Genomic DNA, 20,274 nt, shown 5'->3' with positions numbered 1-20,274 from the left:
TGTCTTTAACCAATTTGAAAAAGTTTTGATGATTGTATTCTCCCTCCAATTCGTTTCCTTTTCTTTTTTATAGTTTCTGTGTTATGACTATATTTAGATTTTCTTTTTTTTCCCAGATTTTCTGTAGTTCTTAATCCATAGTTTTCATTAGCAATTTTAGCATATTTAAGACAGTTGTTTAAATGCTTCTCTACTAATTTTAATACCTGTGATTCTTCAGGAATGATTTCTACTGATTTATTTTCTTTCTCATAATGGACTGTGATTTCTTGTTTCTTTGTATGCCTTGTTATCTTGTTTTATTTTTTTGAGCTGGAGTCTTGCTCTGTCACCAGGCTGGAGTACAGTGGTGCCATCTCGGCTCACTGCAACCTCTGCCTCCTGGTTTCAAGTGATTCCCCTGCTTTAGCAGGGGAATCCTGAGTAGCTGGGACTACAGGTGCTCACCACCACGTCCAGCTGTTTTTATTTTCTTTTGGATTTTAGTAGAGATGGCGTTCCACCATGTTAGCCAGGATGGTCTCCTTCTCCTGACCTAGTGATCTGCCCTCCTTGTCCTCCCAAAGTGCTGGGATTACAGGCGTGAGCCACCGCATCTGGCCTGTATGCCTTGTTATTTTATTTAACTGGGCATTTGAAAAAAATAAAACAGATTTTTTACTGTATATAGATTTGTTCTGTCATGACAGTCATCAACTCATATGTGTGTCAGGTTCTCAGTCAAGGCATCAGCCCTATATAAAACCTCAAGGCCTTCTTAATTTGTTTCTAAACATGCACCTACGTGGATTGTTTTTGCCATTTTATTTTTCCCCAAATAACCAATGGCTTTTGAATCACTTACTATTAAAAAATTTCACATCCCAGTTTCTCTCAATGACTTAGATGGACTATTGCATGTCTCTTCCCCTAGTCTTTTGCCTGTAACATCTGTATGTGTATAGTCACCCTGAATCTCTACTGAGCTACTGAGCTACTCCATAAATAAATAACTTTATTTCAGTCAATTTTAGATACTTTCTGATGTTTCTATGAGTCATATGGGAGTCTTATAATCCACCATCTTGTTGAAAAATTTCAATATCTTTATAATATTACATTTATGTCAATGTATAACAATTTACTTATGTTTCAATTTCTGTTTGTTTTATAAAGAAATAAATAGAAGCAATCACGGCACTGCAAGTTGTGACTACTCCAAGATGTGAATCATGGATCATGCAAACTACATTCATGTTCTAACCTGCCCTCCAAAGGGAGAATGAAGTAAAAATTATCCCATGTGAGGATTATTCACCAGTTTATATGTCATTAGTTACCAGTTTTTCCTTATGAATAATGTTTAACAATATTAGAAAGTATATCTAATAGTTATCAGGTGTTTGGCTTGTTACTTTTTGATAGTAACTCATAAAACTGGCTGGATAAGATAAATAAAATAAGGCACAGTTTGCATATTACAAAGTATATCCAAAGTCCAAACGCTGTTAATAAGAAATCCTCCAATAAAACCACATCAAATTTTATTTTTTATTTACACCCACATCAGGATTACAACTTTATCAGGACTGCACTTTGATCAGGAAGGGATATTTCTCTCATAAGGTTAATAAGAAAGAAACAATAAACTTGCTGATGAAAAAAATAACACATTTTAAAATTTTAACTTTAATTTTTAATTGAGGGCAATATTTTAAAGAAATGCTCATTAGTCATTCCTTTAAATTGTGTGTGTGTGAGAGAGAAAAATGAAAACTAGTCATTTCAAATGCTGTAAGATACAGAAGAAACATCATCATGGCACAAACCAAAAAGAGCTTAGTAGCTCCTTTTCTGTAGTCTTATGTAAAGTCACCATTTGTTCTACAAATCTCTTTGAATAATTTATATCATATATATAGAGATTTGGAACAGCAAAAATACTTCTGAGAGAAATTAATGAGTGTATCATGCCCACCTGATAATTTACTTATGAATTTTCTTAGATAAGAAACAGTTGAACTGGATTCCATTTTTATCACTGCCTGTGTAAGACTGCCTCTGTCCCTCCTCTCACATGCCATTGGTTAACCCACAGACAGTATGTCCAGGGGCGTTGCCAGCTAATTGCTCTTATAACCTGTGAGGGAGGAAGAAAGAAACATTTGCCAACCAGGCCAGTGACAGAAATGGATTCGAAACATCAGCGTGTGAAGCTGAATGATGGCCACTTCATGCCCGTCCTGGGATTTGGCACCTATGCGCCTGTAGAGGTAATAATAATATTTTTAGTGTTGAGAGTTCAAAGGAGCTAGAGTAAGTGGAAGCTAGAATAAGTGGAAGCTGACCAGGTTGTCAGGCTTGTGTTCCCAAGTTACCTGCATGACTCCCCTTTAAACGTCAGTCTTTGTTCTGCAATGCAGTCTGGTCACAGGGTCATCTACTGCTTATTTGGGGCACTGTTTTGTCTTCTGTTTATGTTTATTTCACAGCCTGTCAGAGTCTATAAAACTCCGCAGAACGAACATGGCCTGTCTGCTCCCTCTCTTGAAGATTGATTGCAATGGGAGTGGTTTCTCTATTTCTTTGTATAGTTGAACAGATATTTACTTCTTCCAAAAAGACACAATTCAGAGGAATCTTTATGGCAAAAGTTAGTGGAGACGGGTTGCATGAAATCTGTTGGGAGAGTATCACTGTTCTGTTGGGCAGCCTCGTGCACCAAACTGTAATACTAGAGCTGGACTAAAGAGAATTTCCCATGTACTACTCTCAGCTCTGGGAAAATTACCTGAAACGATAAAATATCCTCATTTTAAGAAAAAAAAAAAAAGTAAAACCTAACAAACAAGGACAGTTTAAATTCTTTGTCTTTGTTAATATGGGTCAAATTTGTATACAAATACTGTAACAGAGAAATTTCTTGTTTCTCTGACGAGAAAATTAATGGAATAGATTTTATTTTCTAGACTTAGCTATTTCTACACTGGAGGAAAACTTGTATCTCAAGACTGTCGTGGGAATACAATGTGTGTGAATAGGGACTAGTTATATAAAATTTGAGTCCCTCATTTCTCATCTATACGATATAAGGATTTACAAAGGGACATTTTGAAGACCATTGACAGGAGTGGTTTACTTTAATATAAATTGGCACGGAGAGGAGGTAGAGATGAGAACACCACTGAAGCTCCGGCCTCGGTGAGCCTTTGAGTGCTCGCACAGCAAAGAAAGGATCAAGGATGATATGAGGAGTGGGATGTGAGACCCTGTACCTAGTTCCTTGTAATTTCATGGGAAAAAGAAAGCCTCTGAAATACTTTCAAGATGGGAAAATAGTTGGCTTTGTTTCTGCTTTTGTCATGTAAAAGATATACTTTCAAATCTGTATCCACATTTGTTAAATAAGTCAATAATTATAAATTTCACTGCAATCATATGTTTCCTAAAAGAGTTGCCTTGAATTTATGGAGCTGAACCCCATTTTGCTAATCACTTACTCCCTGCAGTCTATTTCTTATACAAATCAATATCCTTGGTGTATACATCTTTACTCCTAGTATTTGGTTCTCTCATGCAGACAGAATGGCCAAAGACTGGGTAGAAAAGACTTAACATAATAGACTGCTATCCACAGACAGGCCTGTTTCCAGTATAAACCTGCTGGTATCAGATAAGGTGGATTCCTCACTATTTCCTAGCTGATAAGAATGGTGGTTCTACGTAACAGTTTATGTAAACTGCGGAGTTTCTATGCACCTGCTTTCTTTTGGGCGTTGTGTCTGCTAGGCAGAGTGAGTCAACGTAAGCAGTCCCAGACAAAATCTTAGTAATGGAGTATGTAGAGAGCATCTCTTGTTGACAACAGTTCACATACATTGAAAAAATATGATGCTGGATAAAGTCAGTGTGTTCTGTGCAGCAACAGGGTGGGAGAGGAATCGCAGGAGCTTACACTGCATTCCTTCATAATTCCTTCCATGTGGCTATTTCCTCATGTTAATTTCATCATACTAAAAATAATTAAGATTATATCTATAACTAGAGGTTGCGGCCTGTTAATTTTGCCAAAAAATCACTGAACCTGAAGTTGTTTTAGGGACACTTCTAAGCTACTGGTCAAGCAGTGATTTTCTGGGACTGCAGAAGTTCCTGCTATGCCCAACTTTTATTACTAACCAGGAAAGACCCAGACAGACTGGGATGGGCTTATGATTCCATAGACAGAACTCATCCAAGAAAGGAGGAAAAGGTGATTTTTGTAAACGTTGCTGCTTGTGCCTGAACTAACTCTAAGGCACATCAGTCAGAAAATACTACCTTTGGTTGCTCCCCTAGGTTCCTAAAGATAAAGCTCTAGAGGCCACCAAACTGGCGATAGAAGTTGGGTTCCGTCATGTTGATTGTGCATATGCTTACAATAATGAGGAGTACGTTGGACTGGCCATCCGAAGCAAGATTGCAGATGGCACTGTGAAGAGAGAAGACATATTCTACACTTCAAAGGTACTGTGCCTATGATGAGCTTGTGTGTACATGCATTTATGGTGATTGTGTGGAGGTGGCAATTCTATGACTAGATCCATAGTTGAGGGTGAATTGTGCTTATTCATTTCAATTTATTCACAATTATTCATGTATGAAAAATAAAATCAAAGGCAGAAAATGAAGATGACTTTCTCATCTTCGCAGTGTTCCAACTCATGACTTCAAAGTCCCTTTACTCTTTGAGGTCAGCACAGATCACTATGGTTTAACATAGACTATAGAATCAGAGATAACCTTAATCAAATTATGTTATGTCTTACCTCCTGGGTGAATTTCTTACATTTGTTAGGATTCTGAGTTTCCATTATCATCTTGATCAAAGAAAGAGAGAGAAAGCAAAGTAAGAGAGCTCTGTGCGTATAAAACAATGATACCTACATTGTTTTAAATTGCATCCAGCCCAAGTTAGCATATTAAAAACTGTATTTGCCTCCTCAGTTTCTAAACCACAAAGGTACTTATTCTTGCCCATTGGGCTGAATTGGTGAATTACACTACTAACATGAGTTGTAAAACATACCAAAGATAATTCAGATAATGGGTATGCTTATGATTTGATAACAACTTTTACCTTTGGAGTAATTTCACTCTTTCATTCAGTATATGTACTAACTATATATCCAACATATTACAAAGTTCATCAGGATATGGCAGAACAAAAGGCATCACAAGAAGAGAGAGAATAATTTTGCCTGTGGTCATTAGTTTTGAAGTAGTAGAAAATGTCTAAATATTAGGTCGAGCAAACTAGTAAAATTGGCTCAAGTTTTCATTGCACAACTTCCTTTCTCTCACCTCTGCAGCTTTGGTGCAATTCCCATCGACCAGAGTTGGTCCGACCAGCCTTGGAAAGGTCACTGAAAAATCTTCAATTGGACTATGTTGACCTCTATCTTATTCATTCTCCAGTGTCTCTAAAGGTAGGCAGCTTTGCGATCAAATTGATTTCACCCTTGTTGTCATCATAAATGTTGTTTTCATGGATATTTGAACTAAGCATTTTCTTAGGAGGACATAGGTATTATAATGTGGAAGAAGAGCCCTAAACATAACTCCTAATCCCTTTTCTGTTGAATACATTTTGAATCTGTACTTCCGTGATGCATGTCTACAAGAAAAGAGAGTGCAGAATCCTCAAACCGTCTGCTTTAAAAACTTAAGGAAATGACAATCATCTCCTTGAAGGTACAAGTTCTTAGTTATGACTCCTGAGTTCACCTCTTGGAACGTTCACAGACACAGAGTTTCATGAAGTTGTGGTGTCCAGAAAAGCTGTTGCACATAGGGTGCACAATGAGTTTCCATCCTCTTGACTCCTTTCAAGGGGCAAGAACTCAGTCCTGGAGTCTCTTAAACTACAAATCTTCATGGGAAACTGTTGCTTCTGCATCCTCTCTTTTCACATTGAGTTTTTATTCTTGCTTAGCGATGAATTCTTGTGTCATTCGTAACTTTTGTTTTAAGGTTACGGAAATCTCCTTAGGCTAGTTAATGCAAGGGTGAGTTAGATATGAAAGTCAAAGCCATGGCTACATTAAGAATTTGACAAAATCTCTAAAAATAAATCCTTTCTCCATCCTTATCTCTGCTTTATTACAAAAGGCTTTTTAAGTATTTGTTCCAGACTTTTTCATTGGTGGTATTTATGGCTTTGGAGCAATTTCAGGCTCATGGTCATTACCATGAGCTCCTATGCATCTCTCAACTTCCAAACTAGCCTTGAAAACACCTCTATTGACCATGATTGGTTCATGGTCCTGTCCATGAAACATCATATGTTCAGGGAGATAAAGAACTCTGATAGTGGCATCTGGGTCAAAAGTACTATCCATTATTCCTGAATATTAAGGTCTTTTGCAGCTGAAGAGAGGTATTGCCACAGAGAAAATTATAGGAGCAGAAGAAAGTAATGTAAGTCATGATGGCACTCCATTAGCAACGAGAAAGATGGTATTTATTTATACATATAATAGTTATAAGAGATTAGAAGAAGCCTGTCTCCTGAAGACATTCCTTATACCTTCATATGTAGCACACTTTATATGTATCACTCTCTGGAGCATTGCATCACCTACGTCACGGAGGATTAGTGTCCTTAAATGTACCTCAGAGCATGGCTATGTGTGGGGAAATTTATGTGGAGAAATTGATTTGTGACATCACTAAATTCACTGCTTCTACTTCAGCCAGGTGAGGAACTGATCCCCAAAGATGAAAATGGGAAAGTACTATTTGACACAGTGGATCTCTGTGCTACGTGGGAGGTGAGTGCTTGGAGGAGAGCACAGATAAGAAAGATGAGATAGGAGACATCTGGTTCCTATCTTCCAAGTACAAGAATGGAAAATGCACCATTGGATCAAAAATTTAGGAGTTTTACAAAGGTAGTTTTTGTAAGCAGTAAGGAAAAAGAAATGACAGGCATACAAAAGAGAGAAGTGGAGGAGAAGGGTTGGGGGTAAGGAGGACTGGGATTTCTTTCCTTGCCTGTGCACTAGACTCTCCAGTTTCCTGAGGAGGAAACCGAAATTCTTGCAATCATTATCTTCCTCCCCAATTTTCTCATTTATTTTCTCCCTTTTAGGAATCATGGCTAGCTAGTTGATTGTCATATCTACACAGTTGTTGCTTTCACAGTTCTGTGTTACATTTATCTTGATCTTCAGTCGACTACATAAATGATACCTCACAATTCCTTTTTCCCAGGCCATGGAGAAATGTAAAGATGCAGGATTGGCCAAGTCCATCGGGGTGTCCAACTTCAATCGCAGGCAGCTGGAAATGATCCTTAATAAGCCAGGGCTCAAGTACAAACCTGTCTGCAACCAGGTGAGCGCCCTCAGCCTCCTCTCCTTTCTGCTCTTCATGCCCCTCTTTCTGTCCTATTGGCCAAGTATCCATTCATTTAGTCCCACTGATCTTTGTAAAAGAGAAGATTCTAGAGAGCAAAGCCTCTGTCTCGAAGGGCATAGAGGGCTCTTACTTGTACCCGGCTTAGAAAAGTCTTACGAAAAGGTGTTGTAACTTTGATGCTGAATTGTGAGTTATATTTAGGGAAAGTCAGTTTGATCAAGGAGGCCAAGGATTGCCAATTAGTTTCAGGGAAAGGTGGACTTACCCCTAAGCTATGAAAGATGACCGAGAGTGGATGGGTGAAGGTGATTTGGATGGAAGTGTGCATAGATATGAAGCCATGAAAAGACGGAATGTACAGTACATAAGGAGAGAGAGAGAGAGTAAGAGAAGAGAAATACTAGGGATTTCCATGGAGTTCAGATGTCTCAGTGCCTCTTGGTATCTCTGCTTTCATACTTCTTGACCAAGGGCATAGATACACTAAAAATTATCTGCAGACAAGGAAGGTCATCCATGGTAGAAAGAGAAAATGACCTGTTTACAGAGATATCTGTTCACAGTGGATGAAATCAACACTGAGAAATATTTAGCAGAACATCGAGCTGACCAATGACTGCCCCGCTCCTAGTCGGCTGCTGTTCTTTGGAGTCTGTCATGCAATCAGCTGCTTAAACATATCTATTCTATGCATGGTTCTTTCATAGCCTAGAGATAATTCCATCTTATCCCGGAGCTCTGATTGTTGATTCCAGGCCTCTTTGATCAAATTGACTGCCCCCAAATGTTATACACATTTCAGCATTAAAGTCACTACACTTTTCCCAGTAACTTACACTTTTTTGTTTTATTTCATTTTTAAAAACTTAGAGTCAATGAGTAAAGATCAACAGTAGAAATACATAAATGCATAAAATTTATGAATTTCGTATAGTGATATTGTGCCATGATAATTTAATAAAAGCATTGAGAAATTAATGTTATTTTAATATTAGTAGTTCCCCAATTTTTATTATGGTAATTTTCAAACTTTCCAAGAATTTGGTAAAGATAATACTGGAGACCCATGTTACCATTTGTATTCAAAATTACTAACATTTTGCAACGTTATATGGAGTATATCTGCATAAATACATATAATGTTTCTAGAACTTCTTCAAGGTAAATTGTAAAGATGCCATTTGACCCCTGGAGACCTCTCCAAACATGTCACGGGAATGAAGATATTCTCCCAGTTACAGTGCCATTACTGTATCTAAGAACATCATCTACAGCGCTCTCATGTCATTTGGTATCCAGTCCATATTTGAATTTTCCATTGTTTAATCAAAATATCTTTTGTGGCTCTTCTTTTTTTAGCCAGAATTCAATTGTTTTTATATTGTTGTATTTTGATATCAGTTAACTTGTTTTTCCCAGTTGTTGAAAGTTTCTGTAAAGTAAACATTAGATGTGAGTATTTTATTACATTGGCTTAAATCTTTGGGGCAAGAAAATGTTTTTATCATGCCATGTTTTTCAAACTGCACCACACTAGACTGCATACAATCACAGAATACCCCATTAGTGGTGAAGCTAGTTTTAAAAACTTGGTTAAGCTAACAATGGTCACATCTATTGTTTTAATGTATGTTTTCTCTTGAACAGTTGCTAGTAATCTGCTGGGAGCTAATTCTCAACAGAAGTAGTCATATTCCCATGACACATTTTCACCTATGATTGAGTATACATCAGTGATTTGAACTTTTTTGTATTGTATTTCTGTTTTCCTCTTTGTTATTTCTTATTTGTTATTTCCTTGGTGTTTTTACATAATCATTTACAATTTCAACCACTTGTTTAACTGTTCTTACCTGACATTTAACTAAAAGTAATTTCTCAGCAAGTAAAAATAATATACTATTATTCCTCTAAGTCAGGGTAAAAATTAACTTCTTCCTTCAATTAGCAATGTATTGTGAATGTAATTGCTGTAATGACCACCATCAGAGTAGACAAATGTTCATTTTTTCATTCTCACACTAATTACTATAGACTCATGGATTTTTCTGCTGTGATTTTTAATTCATTTTACTTATTTTTAATGCTCACATCTATTCAGTATATCTATCTATCTATCTATCTATCTATCTATCTATCTATCTATCTATCTATCTATCTATCTAAAAGAAGAATTGGATCAAAGACTCATGAGGGCAAGTATAAAAGACAAAGCACTTGTTTCATAGGAAACCCACTGGTGACATTTGGGATGTCACCATACAAATCCATCGTACAAAAAGGAAAAGTAATGAAAGACTATGAAAGTTATCACTATTTATGTGTATATGTATATTTTCTAGTTCATCTATTATATATATATATATATCATAGATGGCATATATGATATGCATGTTATATGTCAGATGAATTAGAAAACATACATATATATGTATGCATTTTTGATATCAATTAAGAAATCAGTTCTTTTTTCTTTTAGACATGCTTTCATGAGTCTTTGACCAAATTCTTGATTTCTGGCACAATTTGATGCCTAAGGCTCAAAGAATCTTACCTTATCCCAGCTCTGAAATTGGCCGTGTCTCCTTCTAGTGGTCGGAGTTATTGAGAAACTAGGATAGGGTTCGTAGAGGTTGGTTTTGCTCAGAAATAGCATTTCGATTTTCTTAGGAGAGAGGGATATAAAATTAAGTTGTATGTAAAACATCATTTTTTGGCAAATACTCTCAGTTCAAATTTAATGCTCTATATTATTCGGCTTCTTTTACTTTGGTGATTTTAATATTAATATAACTTTTGGATTATCTGATGCTTTTCCATCTTGCTCATCTGCAGGTGGAATGTCATCCTTACTTCAACCAGAGAAAACTGCTGGATTTCTGCAAGTCAAAAGACATTGTTCTGGTGGCCTTTAGTGCTCTGGGGTCCCATCGAGAAAAACAATGGTAATAAGAGATACAGGAAGTTTACCTAAAACACTGGTTTGCTAAAAAAAAAACAATGAATCAGATCGTGCTGTTTCCTGGAGTTCACTGACAGCTGACTTGGGATGAGGGAAGAATTTGCATTTCTGACAAGATCCCAGGTGATGTTGTGGTTGCTGTTCAGGGGCCTCACTTGAGAAGCTCTGGTGCAGAGTGGATGCCTTAGTCTGTTTAGGGAGCCTCCTAACAAACTGTATCCCCAGCCTTAGGGCTTCAGCATTTCCGCCTTTCCTTCCAGGGTGGACCAGAACTCCCCGGTTCTCTTGGAGGACCCAGTCCTTTGTGCCTTGGCAAAAAAGCACAAGCAAACCCCAGCCCTGATTGCCCTGCGCTACCAGCTGCAGCGTGGGGTTGTGGTCCTGGCCAAGAGCTACACTGAGCAGCGGATCAGAGAGAACATGAAGGTGAGGAGCAGGGCTGTGGGCCTCAGGGCTGCTGCACAGTGTCGTTCACACGTGTACTTCTTGTAAGGCTCTCAGGACACCCTTGGGCCAGCTCCATTTCCCTGTATTTCCTATGCATGAACTCTTTGTGTACATCACAAGGATTTCTTCTACTCTGACACAGGAGAGGCAACACAGATGGAGAGAAATAGGATGGGATCAAAACCAGAGATTTGAATTAGCGTTGAGTCAGAGCTATCCATATCCATCTGCTAGGGATATGTCTTTTTTTAAATTTTCTGTAATGAAGTGTTTGATTAGATGTTTTTTAGTCTCCAAATCATCGTGAATTTTTTTGTATATTTATGTAGTATAAATTCCTTATATTTATTCTCTTAGAATTTTGTCTTTGTGAATTGTGTGTTTAACTCTGCCTTTTTTTTTTTATGAGGTGGTTGTTCATCTTTATTTTTATGTGTAGGAGACCATATTTATTCCAACACCTCAGGTTATAAGACAAACCCAGTTAACACAAAGGCTTAATGCAAAAGCATTTATTGAGCTCAAGATTCCATGGTTAGAAAATTAGCCTTGGCTCAGCCTAAACTCAGTCCAGTCCTTCTGTTCCTGGCCGGGCTCTCATGTGCATGCAGGGCAGTGAGGCAGCTCTGCTTCAGGATGTCCATGGGGCACCTGTCTGAGCGCCCCCTTCTCCCATGCAGTTCTTTATCCTCCAGCCATCCAGCCCAGGGTTCATCTCAGGACGGGGCACGACCCCAAGGCAGTGAGTGGACACGTGCAAAGCCTTTTCATGTCTAGGCTCAGAGCTGCCAACCATCGCTTCTGGGAAATTCTATCACCTAATGCAAGTTATAGGATAGGTCAGACTCAAGGGGTGGGGAAATACACACCACCTCTTATTGTTACCTCTTATTGGAAGGAACTGGAAATTCATAGAACCAAGCAAGTGGGTACAGGGACATGTGACTATAGAGGGCAGTTCCTAATTAATCTATCATTTAGATGAGATGTGTAAAATAATATCAATAGGTATATGTATGAATATATATAAATTGATATATTATTTCATATATTCTCAAGAATTCATCCAAGTCTCTAAAGAATTAACATCCAGAATACATACATATATATATATTTTCTCATTAATCATATAGGTATATAAAATATGCATCATGTATGATATATATTATAAAACTTACGTCATACATATGACATATATCATGTATATGTGTATATGTCACTATTTGCTAAAACATTAAGTTAAATAAGTGAAAAAATCTATAGGATACTCTGAAATAGTGATACAGAGAATAAGAGAGAGTAAAAAATGACAACAATGAAACAATTGATGTATCTAGGTAATGGCATTTATTAAATGATTTAAAAATTATTTTTATACATTAGAAAATTCACAAAACAAAAATGAAAGTTATGAAAGACTGTGGAAGTTATCAGTATTTCTATATATGTGTATGTTCTCTAATTCATCTAGTATATATAGATTTATATAATACATGACATGTGTTATTTAATATATATTTTAGATTAATTAGAAACCATACACATATATGTATTTATTCTGGATATTAATTCTTTAGAGACTTGAATGTATTCTTGAAATAACATCTCCCAAATTTTACCTGTGTTGTCATATTCTCTGTGGTTATGTTTTGACAGATAGAAGTTTCTATCCTTCATTTAGACCCATTTTTCATGCCTCTTTCTTGTGGTTGGTGAATTTTGTGTCTTATCCTATATTGGGACTATCACAATATTTTACTGTGTTATCTTACAAAATTGTTAACATTCTTTCCTTATAAATTTAGTTAATTCTAATGGGATTGACTTTTTAAATACTATATGAATTAGGATCCAAACATGCATATCTAATTTTTGAATTTTTAGCAAAATTTCCCACCGACATTTATTGAAAAGTTCATATTTGCTCACATGACTTGATTTTTTTTTTACCTGTAACATATATGAAATTTCCATGAACAATTATCTGGCCTGTCTTCCATCTTCAGTTGAGTTATTTACTTTTCTGTACTATAATGTTAAAAAGTAAGTTTCACTTCCAGTATGTTACAAATAATTTTCTAACTTCTTCATTTATTTAATAATATCTTAGCTATTCTTGACTAATGTGTTATTTAAAATTTTGAATCATCTCATTAACTTCCACAAGCAAGTAAATGTTTTGATCTCTTGTTGACATTGTAATAAGCCTGCAGATCAATGTGGAGAGAACCGAATCTTTGACAATATTGAGATTTCCAATCCATGATCATATGAATTTCCCACTACTTATTAATAAATTATCTTTTAACAAATATATCATTAATTTCATAACTTTCTCCATTGCTGTTAATATTTTCTTTTTTTTTGGAGATGGGGTCTCGCTGCGTCACCCAGGGTTGAGTGCAGTGGCACAATCTCGGCTAACTGCAACCTCTGCCTCCTGGGTTCAAGCAGTTCTCCTGCCTCAGCCTCCCGAGTAGCTGGGACTACAGGCGCACACTGCAATACCCAGCTAATTTTTTGTATTTTAGTAGAGATGGGGTTTCACTGTGTTGCCCAAGCTGTTCTCGAACTCCTGAACTCAGGCAAACCTCCTGCATTGGCCTCCCAAAGTGCTAGGATTACAGACGAGAGCCACTGCGCCTAGTAATTACTTTTACTTTCAATAGTTTTTGATCGCTTTTCATTTTTGTTTTGTGGACTTTCTAATGTATAGAAATACTACAAGAATAATGCAACAAATGCGCTTACCTAGATTCATCAAGTGCTACATGGTTGTCATTTATTTTTATTATACTTTAAGTTCTAGGGGACATGTGCACAACGTGCAGGTTTGTTACATATGTATACATGTGCCATGTTAGTGTGCTGCACTCATTAACTCATCATTTACATTAGGTATATCTCCTAATGCTCTCTCTCTCCCCTCCCCCCAACCCACAATAGGCTCCGGTGTGTGATGTTCCCCTTCCTGTGTCCAAGTGATCTCATTGTTCAATTCCCACCTATGAGTGAGAACATGTGGTGTTTGGTTTTCTGTTCTTGCAATAGTTTGCTGAGAATGATGGTTTCCAGCTGCATCCATGTCCCTACAAAGGACATGAACTCATCTATTTTTATGGCTGCATAGTATTCCATGGTGTATATGTGCCACATTTTCTTAATCTAGTCTGTCACTGATGGACATTTGGGTTGATTCCAAGTCTTTGCTATTGTGAATAGTGCCACAATAAACACACGTGTGCATGTGTCTTTATATTGGCATGATTTATAATCCTTTGACTATATACCCAGTAATGGGATGGCTGAGTCAAATGGTATTTCTAGTTCTAGATTCTTGAGGAATCATTTTTTACTCTCTCTTTCTCTTATTTTCTGTATCACTCTTTCAGTTTCCCTATGAATTTGTACACTTACTTGATTGTATGAGTTAGAAAGAGTGACATCTTTTTGATATTTAGAGTCTCCCAAATTTACACAGTTGAGTACCCATGCCTTTTGAATGTGAAATCGTTAGTATTTAGACAATTATTGGCTTGAGTCATGTTGAAAACTATTTTTTCCTATTATACCTGCTCATTGGAGAGATAGATATTCAATGTTATTCATCAAACCTACTAAATTACACTAGACATTACAAAATTTGCCTCTAGATTCTTGTGGGTCTTCTAGGTACATGACCCTATCATATGTGCACAATGTCAACTCTGTTTCTTCTTCAGCATCTTTTGAGATAGTCTCTTTGTCTGCAGTGTTGTGCATTTTCAAAATATTTTATCTGGGAATGGATTATTGTTTATTTTTCGTCTGGTTTTCATTGACCACTTGAATGTTTAGAGAGGTCTTTCACAAATTTTGGAAACGTATCGATCTTTTAAGTATTGTCTCTACACCCTACTGTCTGACATACTTGGTGGTTCCCAGTTGGCAATGATGTAATCTAAAAATAATTAAAGTTTTCTATTACTTTGATAGGTGTTTGAATTCCAGTTGACTTCAGAGGACATGAAAGCCATAGATGACCTAGACAGAAATATACGATATTTGACCCTTGATATGTAAGTAATTTTGGTGATGGGTGTCTTAATTTATTTTCAGAGGAGGAATGTAGGATGGGTGTTGAGAGTGACCTCCACACTAGGGGCACAGAGGCCAATGTGAGACAGAGGTGAGACAGGAGCTTTCTGGGCCTCTTCTCCTGGATTCACTCCAGAGCCCTGTTCTCTGGCAGGGAGAGTGGCCCGGGGTCAGTGTGGTCAACCTGTCTCTCTGCTCTCATGACTCCATGGAACTCTGCAGAGCAGCCAAGATCATTGCTGAATCTGCACCTTCCATGTAGGCCTGCCATTTGTACTACTGTCTAGTGTACATACTGCGGATAGTGCCCATGTGGTCACATTAGATGTTTCCAAATTTGTGCTTATATGATGTTCTTCCCAACCTGCTAAATTTCTTACCAGATCAAAGGCAGTTCCATCAACCTTGTGGGCCAGGTTCCAATTCCCACCTACTTCACATGGAATTGCTTGCCAGATCCTGTCAATTAAGTATTTTTAATCATTTCAAAGCTTTTTTGTGCCTTTCTTTGCATGTTTTCCCATGACCCAAACACTGCATTTGCCTCCACAAGTCAGTCTTAGTGGAGCAAATAGGAGGGCTTGGCCTTGATGTTCTGCAATATGGAGATCTCAGTGCAAAGAATAAAGAAATTTTGAAATCAAATGAAGAGTACAGATGCAAAAGCACCATTGTTGGAGATAATTTATGACCAATAACAGACGTTTACTGTTCCTCTATGTTCTAAGGTTCTAGGATTCATAGAAGGTCACTCACAAAATGAGGGAAAAAAGAAGTTATGTTCCTGATGGCAGTGGAGATTTTAACAAGTAATAGAGATGATGAGATAATATGTGAATAAAACAAACACAATGGTACATCATAAGTACCCAAAATTTGGTAGATATTATTAGTAGTATTTTTTTTATTTAGAGGAAAATACCAAATGAAAAAGGAAATGATAAAAAGAAAAGGAAAAGTGGCAAGCATTAGAAATTTTTACAAGCAATTTATGTTTTCTGAGATCATAAAATCAATCACTAGTGCTATTTTGTAGAACTCAAATATCATCTGGAGTAAACCACTTGCCAGCTTCCGAGTGTTTGCTCTTGGTGTAATCACAAAGGATAGGCTCAATTCCCTAATTAACAAATTGTAACTGTACATGTGAGCAGTCATTTATCTGTGCAAAATGGTTTCTGCATTATAGCTCTTTGGATATTGGAATCTATATCAAAAACAAAAATTTACATTTCTGAATCTTACCAAGTGTGTTGCATATGATAGGCACGTAATAAGTAATATGTAAAAAATAAAATAAAATATAAATGTTACCAGGATAATTGTTACACTCAAAATTGTCTGTTACTGATGAGCATATGTCTGCTTATTCCTCTTCAAGGTAAAGCAGAATGAGTTCCTGTTTTTACTGAGAATTTGAAATAGAAAATGTCAGAATATCTCTTTGCTCTATGGACAGATGTAGAGAAATAAGTTGGAACATTTGTCTTTGTGTGTTTTATGTGTTCAGTTCCAGGCAGAGGAATAGAATTAAATGATTCTTTATTTTGAAACTACAGATATAATAAAGTCATGTTCATTAAACTAAGAAACACAGATTCTAGAGCAGTCAGAAAATGGACTTCTTAACACCTATACTAGTGGCAGCTTCCTAGAAATCACTGTGCTACCTGGTAGCAACGGAGTCATTGCCATTCAGAGTGTGCACATTTTTTTCCCTTTCCAGTTTAGCTGACTCGCCTAATTATCCGTATTCCGATGAATATTAACATGGAGGGCGTTGCATGAGGTCTACCAGAAGGCCCTATGTGTGGTTGGTGACACAGAAGATTTCTCTATGCTGGTGACTGGACACGTTACCTCTGGTTAAATCTCTCCTGCTTGGCCACTTCAGCAAGCTACAGCTAAGCGCATCAGCCAGAAAAGAAAGACAATATATATATTTTTTTCATTTTGAAAAAATTAAATGCTCTCTCCTAAAGATTCTTCACCTACTTTGGTCTCCATTACTTCTATGTTTTCTTTCCTTCTGATACACTAATGCCCCAAAATTGTGATTTGCCTATACGTTTAGGGCCGGGGTTGGAAGATGATATCAACCATTTAAGATTCATTTGTGCATTGGGAGTGGATGGAGGTTCAACCTCTGGGAAAGGGGCAGGTGACAGGTATTTAGCCGTCAGTGCTTCTCTAGGTCTTGTTGGAAGAAGCACATGCAGCATGGAGTGTAGAGGGTGAGTGATATTGACCAGCAATTCATGGGCTCCTTCCAGCAGTGTGAGGGTCAGAGTTTCTGGAGCTTGGGAGGAGGCATCCCTGTGAGAGGGGGCGTTAGGGAGATGGAAGGACACCCACCAGGAAAAGTGATTAGAAGTCAGGTATGAGGAGGTTAAATAGGAGAGAGTCGAGTACATCTATGGTTGGAAAAACATATCATCACCCTTTTTTTTTTTTTTTTTGATCATTATATCTTGTTCATCAAAAGAAACTTTCCACGAGGTTTTAACAAACCCCATAGCTGTGAGTCAGGCGTGAATCTTTGATGTGTGCCCAGTCACAGCGTTGACCCTATTGGTCTGTGGTGGGGCAGGACATCAAAGACATCATTGACTAATCACATTCCCCTGACTACCTCATATTTAGAAAATATTCTTAGATTGTAAAAATGTACAGTTCATTTTTTATATTCAATCTTTTAAATGTTTTATACTTTAAACAAGGCATGGTTTCAAGTAAAAACCAAAAATATTCCAAAACCATTATGCATTGCACTCAAGATTAAAATGGGAAATAATACATACAATAAATCAAGTGTTCCAAGAGTTCAAACTTCTTTTGGAAACTGGGTATGTAAAACAGCACACTGTTTTCAAACTTTGGTAAATTGTAAGAACAACTCTTACAAAGGCATTTCATTCTTATACATAATTTTCAGGGGAACTAAGTAAATCAGCTAATCATGAAGACATGATTTTCATTTTAGACAACACTTTTGTAAACTTGGGATGATCTCATGTCTTAATGATCAAAGCATTTAGAGAAGGACAGTGGTTTTTAACCTGGGCACACTTTCTAATATTTACTCTCCACTATTCTTACTCTGGTAGCCATGTTAATCCTGTCAGAGATTCCTTCTCAAGCCATGTCTCAGAGCTGATAGGCATCCCAACAAGTATTGCAGCTCACAATTTTTCTGTAAATTATTTATTCTATAAAACTGGAGGAAGCCATAAACTTTGGAGGACCCTAGACCAATTTTTTGGATTATTTTTTGTCTACTATCATTCCGTTGATGATCTCTGCATTAAATATCACCTCTAGGCTGAGAAATCCCCTCAAAAATATTTCTAGCTCAGATTTTTCCTCCAAATCTTCAATGCAAGATCACAATGTGAACTCTGCATTTCCACAGTAATGTCTAATGGACATACACACTTAGCATGTCTCCAGGAAACCTCATGTAAACCACGGCCATCCTGTTCTACCTTAACTTTCTGAGTCTAAGGAATGATAATTTCACATCTCATAAACTTGATTGATGTCATTGTCAAGATAAGATTGCCATTTTGTTAAAACTTAGTAGTCAAGTGTGTAAGGCTTAAGCAAACTTTCATATTTCAAATCCGTTTTGCACGTGTAACTCTGTTTTCAAGATGTGAAATAATCATTAGGTCAGTCATTTGTAAATACTAAAGCTGCTATGGGCTTTTTCCAGTTCTTTACTATCCATTTTTATAAAACTCTTATTGTTAAAAAACAAAGTTACTCAGAATCTCATAGAGTCAGGCACCTGATTTCAGGAACACTTGCTATGAAAGAAAATTTTACAGGGACCTCCACTCACTAATTTTACTATTTTTTCTCTCAAAGAAATGCTGAAGGGAAGAATTCAGGTTGAAGGAAAGGAAATGGTAACTTACAGCCTTGTAGCGTTATAAAGACTTCTTGTAAATGTGAATATATGGTAAAATATAAAAACATGCATTTCTGAAACTTTGGATTCTACCCATTATTTTACTTCAAGATTTAAAATACAAATGTCTAGAAATAAGTATAATTCTAAGTTAATATGTATGCATTGTAGGAAATTAATTACTGACCAAAACTGTTTGAAGTGGAGAAAACCTGGGGATGTAGATGGTTTTTACAAGAAATTGAAGTTAAATTCATATTGATTTAAAGAAAATTGTTATAGCTTTATAAAGATTTTGTCATCTCCACACCAATCATGAAAAGAATAATTGTAGAATATATGCAAGAGCAAATCAGAAGGGAATCCAAACATCATTAAAAAAAGTCATGCAACCTCTCAAAATGGTAATGGTGGATATGAAGGACAGATACCTGTAAACCTGGCAGGAAAACACTGAAAATGGCACAAGTGACTCCTTGCTTGTCACCAATGACAGTCACGTGTTGCATAACACATGGGCTATCTTCTGAGTATGGCTTTGTTAGGTAACTCTGTCATAGTGGGGACATGATAGCATTAGAGATAATTCTCTGAAACACTGTCATGGCCTTATCAACTATGCTTCTGTAATATTCTAAATCCTTTGCTGTCATTCCAGCAATGTTTACCACATTTTCCTAAGAAATAGAATCCATTTCACCGAACCACTTTTCTTGCTCATCCATAAGAAGCAGTTCTCATTTGTTCAAATTGCATCATGAGATTGCAAGCATTCAGTAACATTCAAGCTCCGATTTGAATTCTAGTTCCCTTGCTATTTCCACCACATCTGAAATTACTTTCTCCACTGAATCTTGCATTCCTCCAAGTCATCCATGAGGGCTGAGTTCACTTCTCCAAACTCTGGTTCAAGTTAATGTTTTGCCCTCCTGTCTTGAATCATGAATACTTTTAATGGCATCTAGAATAGTAGATCTTTTCCAGAAGGTGTTCAATTTTTTTGCCCAGATTCTTCAGACCAATCACTATGGTAGCCGTAGACTTATGAAATGTATTTCCTGAACCACAAAACAAGAACATCAAAATTAGTCTATGACCCATGGGAAACAGAATGCATATTGTGTTATCAGGCATGGAAACACAGTAATCTCTTTCAACCTCTCTGTAAGAAAGCTATTGGTTGATTAGGTACATTGCCAAAAGGCAGTCCTATTTTCAAAAAATTGTTTTTCTTTTGCTGAACAGGACTTCTTAACAGTGGGTTTAAAATATTCAGTAAACCTTTATTTAAGGAGATGTGGCTGAAATATTTAGGCTTTCTTGATTATTTATAGAATACTTGCATTGCAAATGTAGCTTAAATCTTAAGGACCCTAGGATTGTTGGAATAGTAAATGAACATCACACTTAGGAATATAGCTAGCCAAGTAGGGGAAAGATCTCTACAAGAAAAATTTTAAAAGCTACTCAAAGAAATCAGAGATAACACAAATGA

General features: G+C 36.8%; 1 protein-coding gene, 1 long non-coding RNA gene and 1 other non-coding gene across 5 annotated transcripts in view; 2 read left to right on the top strand and 1 right to left on the bottom strand.

The window, feature by feature from the left end:
• LOC126963016 (uncharacterized) overlaps positions 1-20,274 on the top strand; it is a 105,027-nt gene that overhangs the window by 67,847 nt on the left and 16,906 nt on the right. The gene's annotated exons all lie outside the window — the stretch shown is intronic.
• LOC126963475 (U8 small nucleolar RNA) lies at positions 1,157-1,289 on the bottom strand. The gene has a single exon (XR_007729107.1). It is a non-coding gene; the product is annotated as a U8 small nucleolar RNA (small nucleolar RNA).
• LOC126963009 (aldo-keto reductase family 1 member C1-like) overlaps positions 1,986-20,274 on the top strand; it is a 29,545-nt gene continuing 11,256 nt past the window's right edge. The window contains exons 1-9 of one of the 3 annotated variants that reach the window (XM_050804871.1): positions 1,986-2,252; positions 4,318-4,485; positions 5,331-5,447; positions 6,714-6,791; positions 7,234-7,356; positions 10,216-10,325; positions 10,603-10,768; positions 14,765-14,847; positions 16,593-18,859. In XM_050804871.1, coding sequence (XP_050660828.1) covers positions 2,169-2,252; positions 4,318-4,485; positions 5,331-5,447; positions 6,714-6,791; positions 7,234-7,356; positions 10,216-10,325; positions 10,603-10,768; positions 14,765-14,847; positions 16,593-16,635 — 972 coding nt within the window. In that variant the 5' untranslated portion in view covers positions 1,986-2,168 and the 3' untranslated portion in view covers positions 16,636-18,859. Of the gene's footprint in view, positions 2,253-4,317; positions 4,486-5,330; positions 5,448-6,713; positions 6,792-7,233; positions 7,357-10,215; positions 10,326-10,602; positions 10,769-14,764; positions 14,848-16,592; positions 18,860-20,274 lie in introns of those variants that run through there. The other 2 variants (XM_050804872.1, XM_050804873.1) reach the window with 2 other exon arrangements.

Source organism: Macaca thibetana, chromosome 9 (genome assembly GCF_024542745.1).
Source record: "Macaca thibetana thibetana isolate TM-01 chromosome 9, ASM2454274v1, whole genome shotgun sequence".
In the NCBI taxonomy this organism is placed as follows: domain Eukaryota; kingdom Metazoa; phylum Chordata; class Mammalia; order Primates; family Cercopithecidae; genus Macaca; species Macaca thibetana.
The sequence above is the reverse complement of the archived record's forward strand: the minus strand, read 5'-3'. Positions and strand labels throughout refer to the sequence as shown.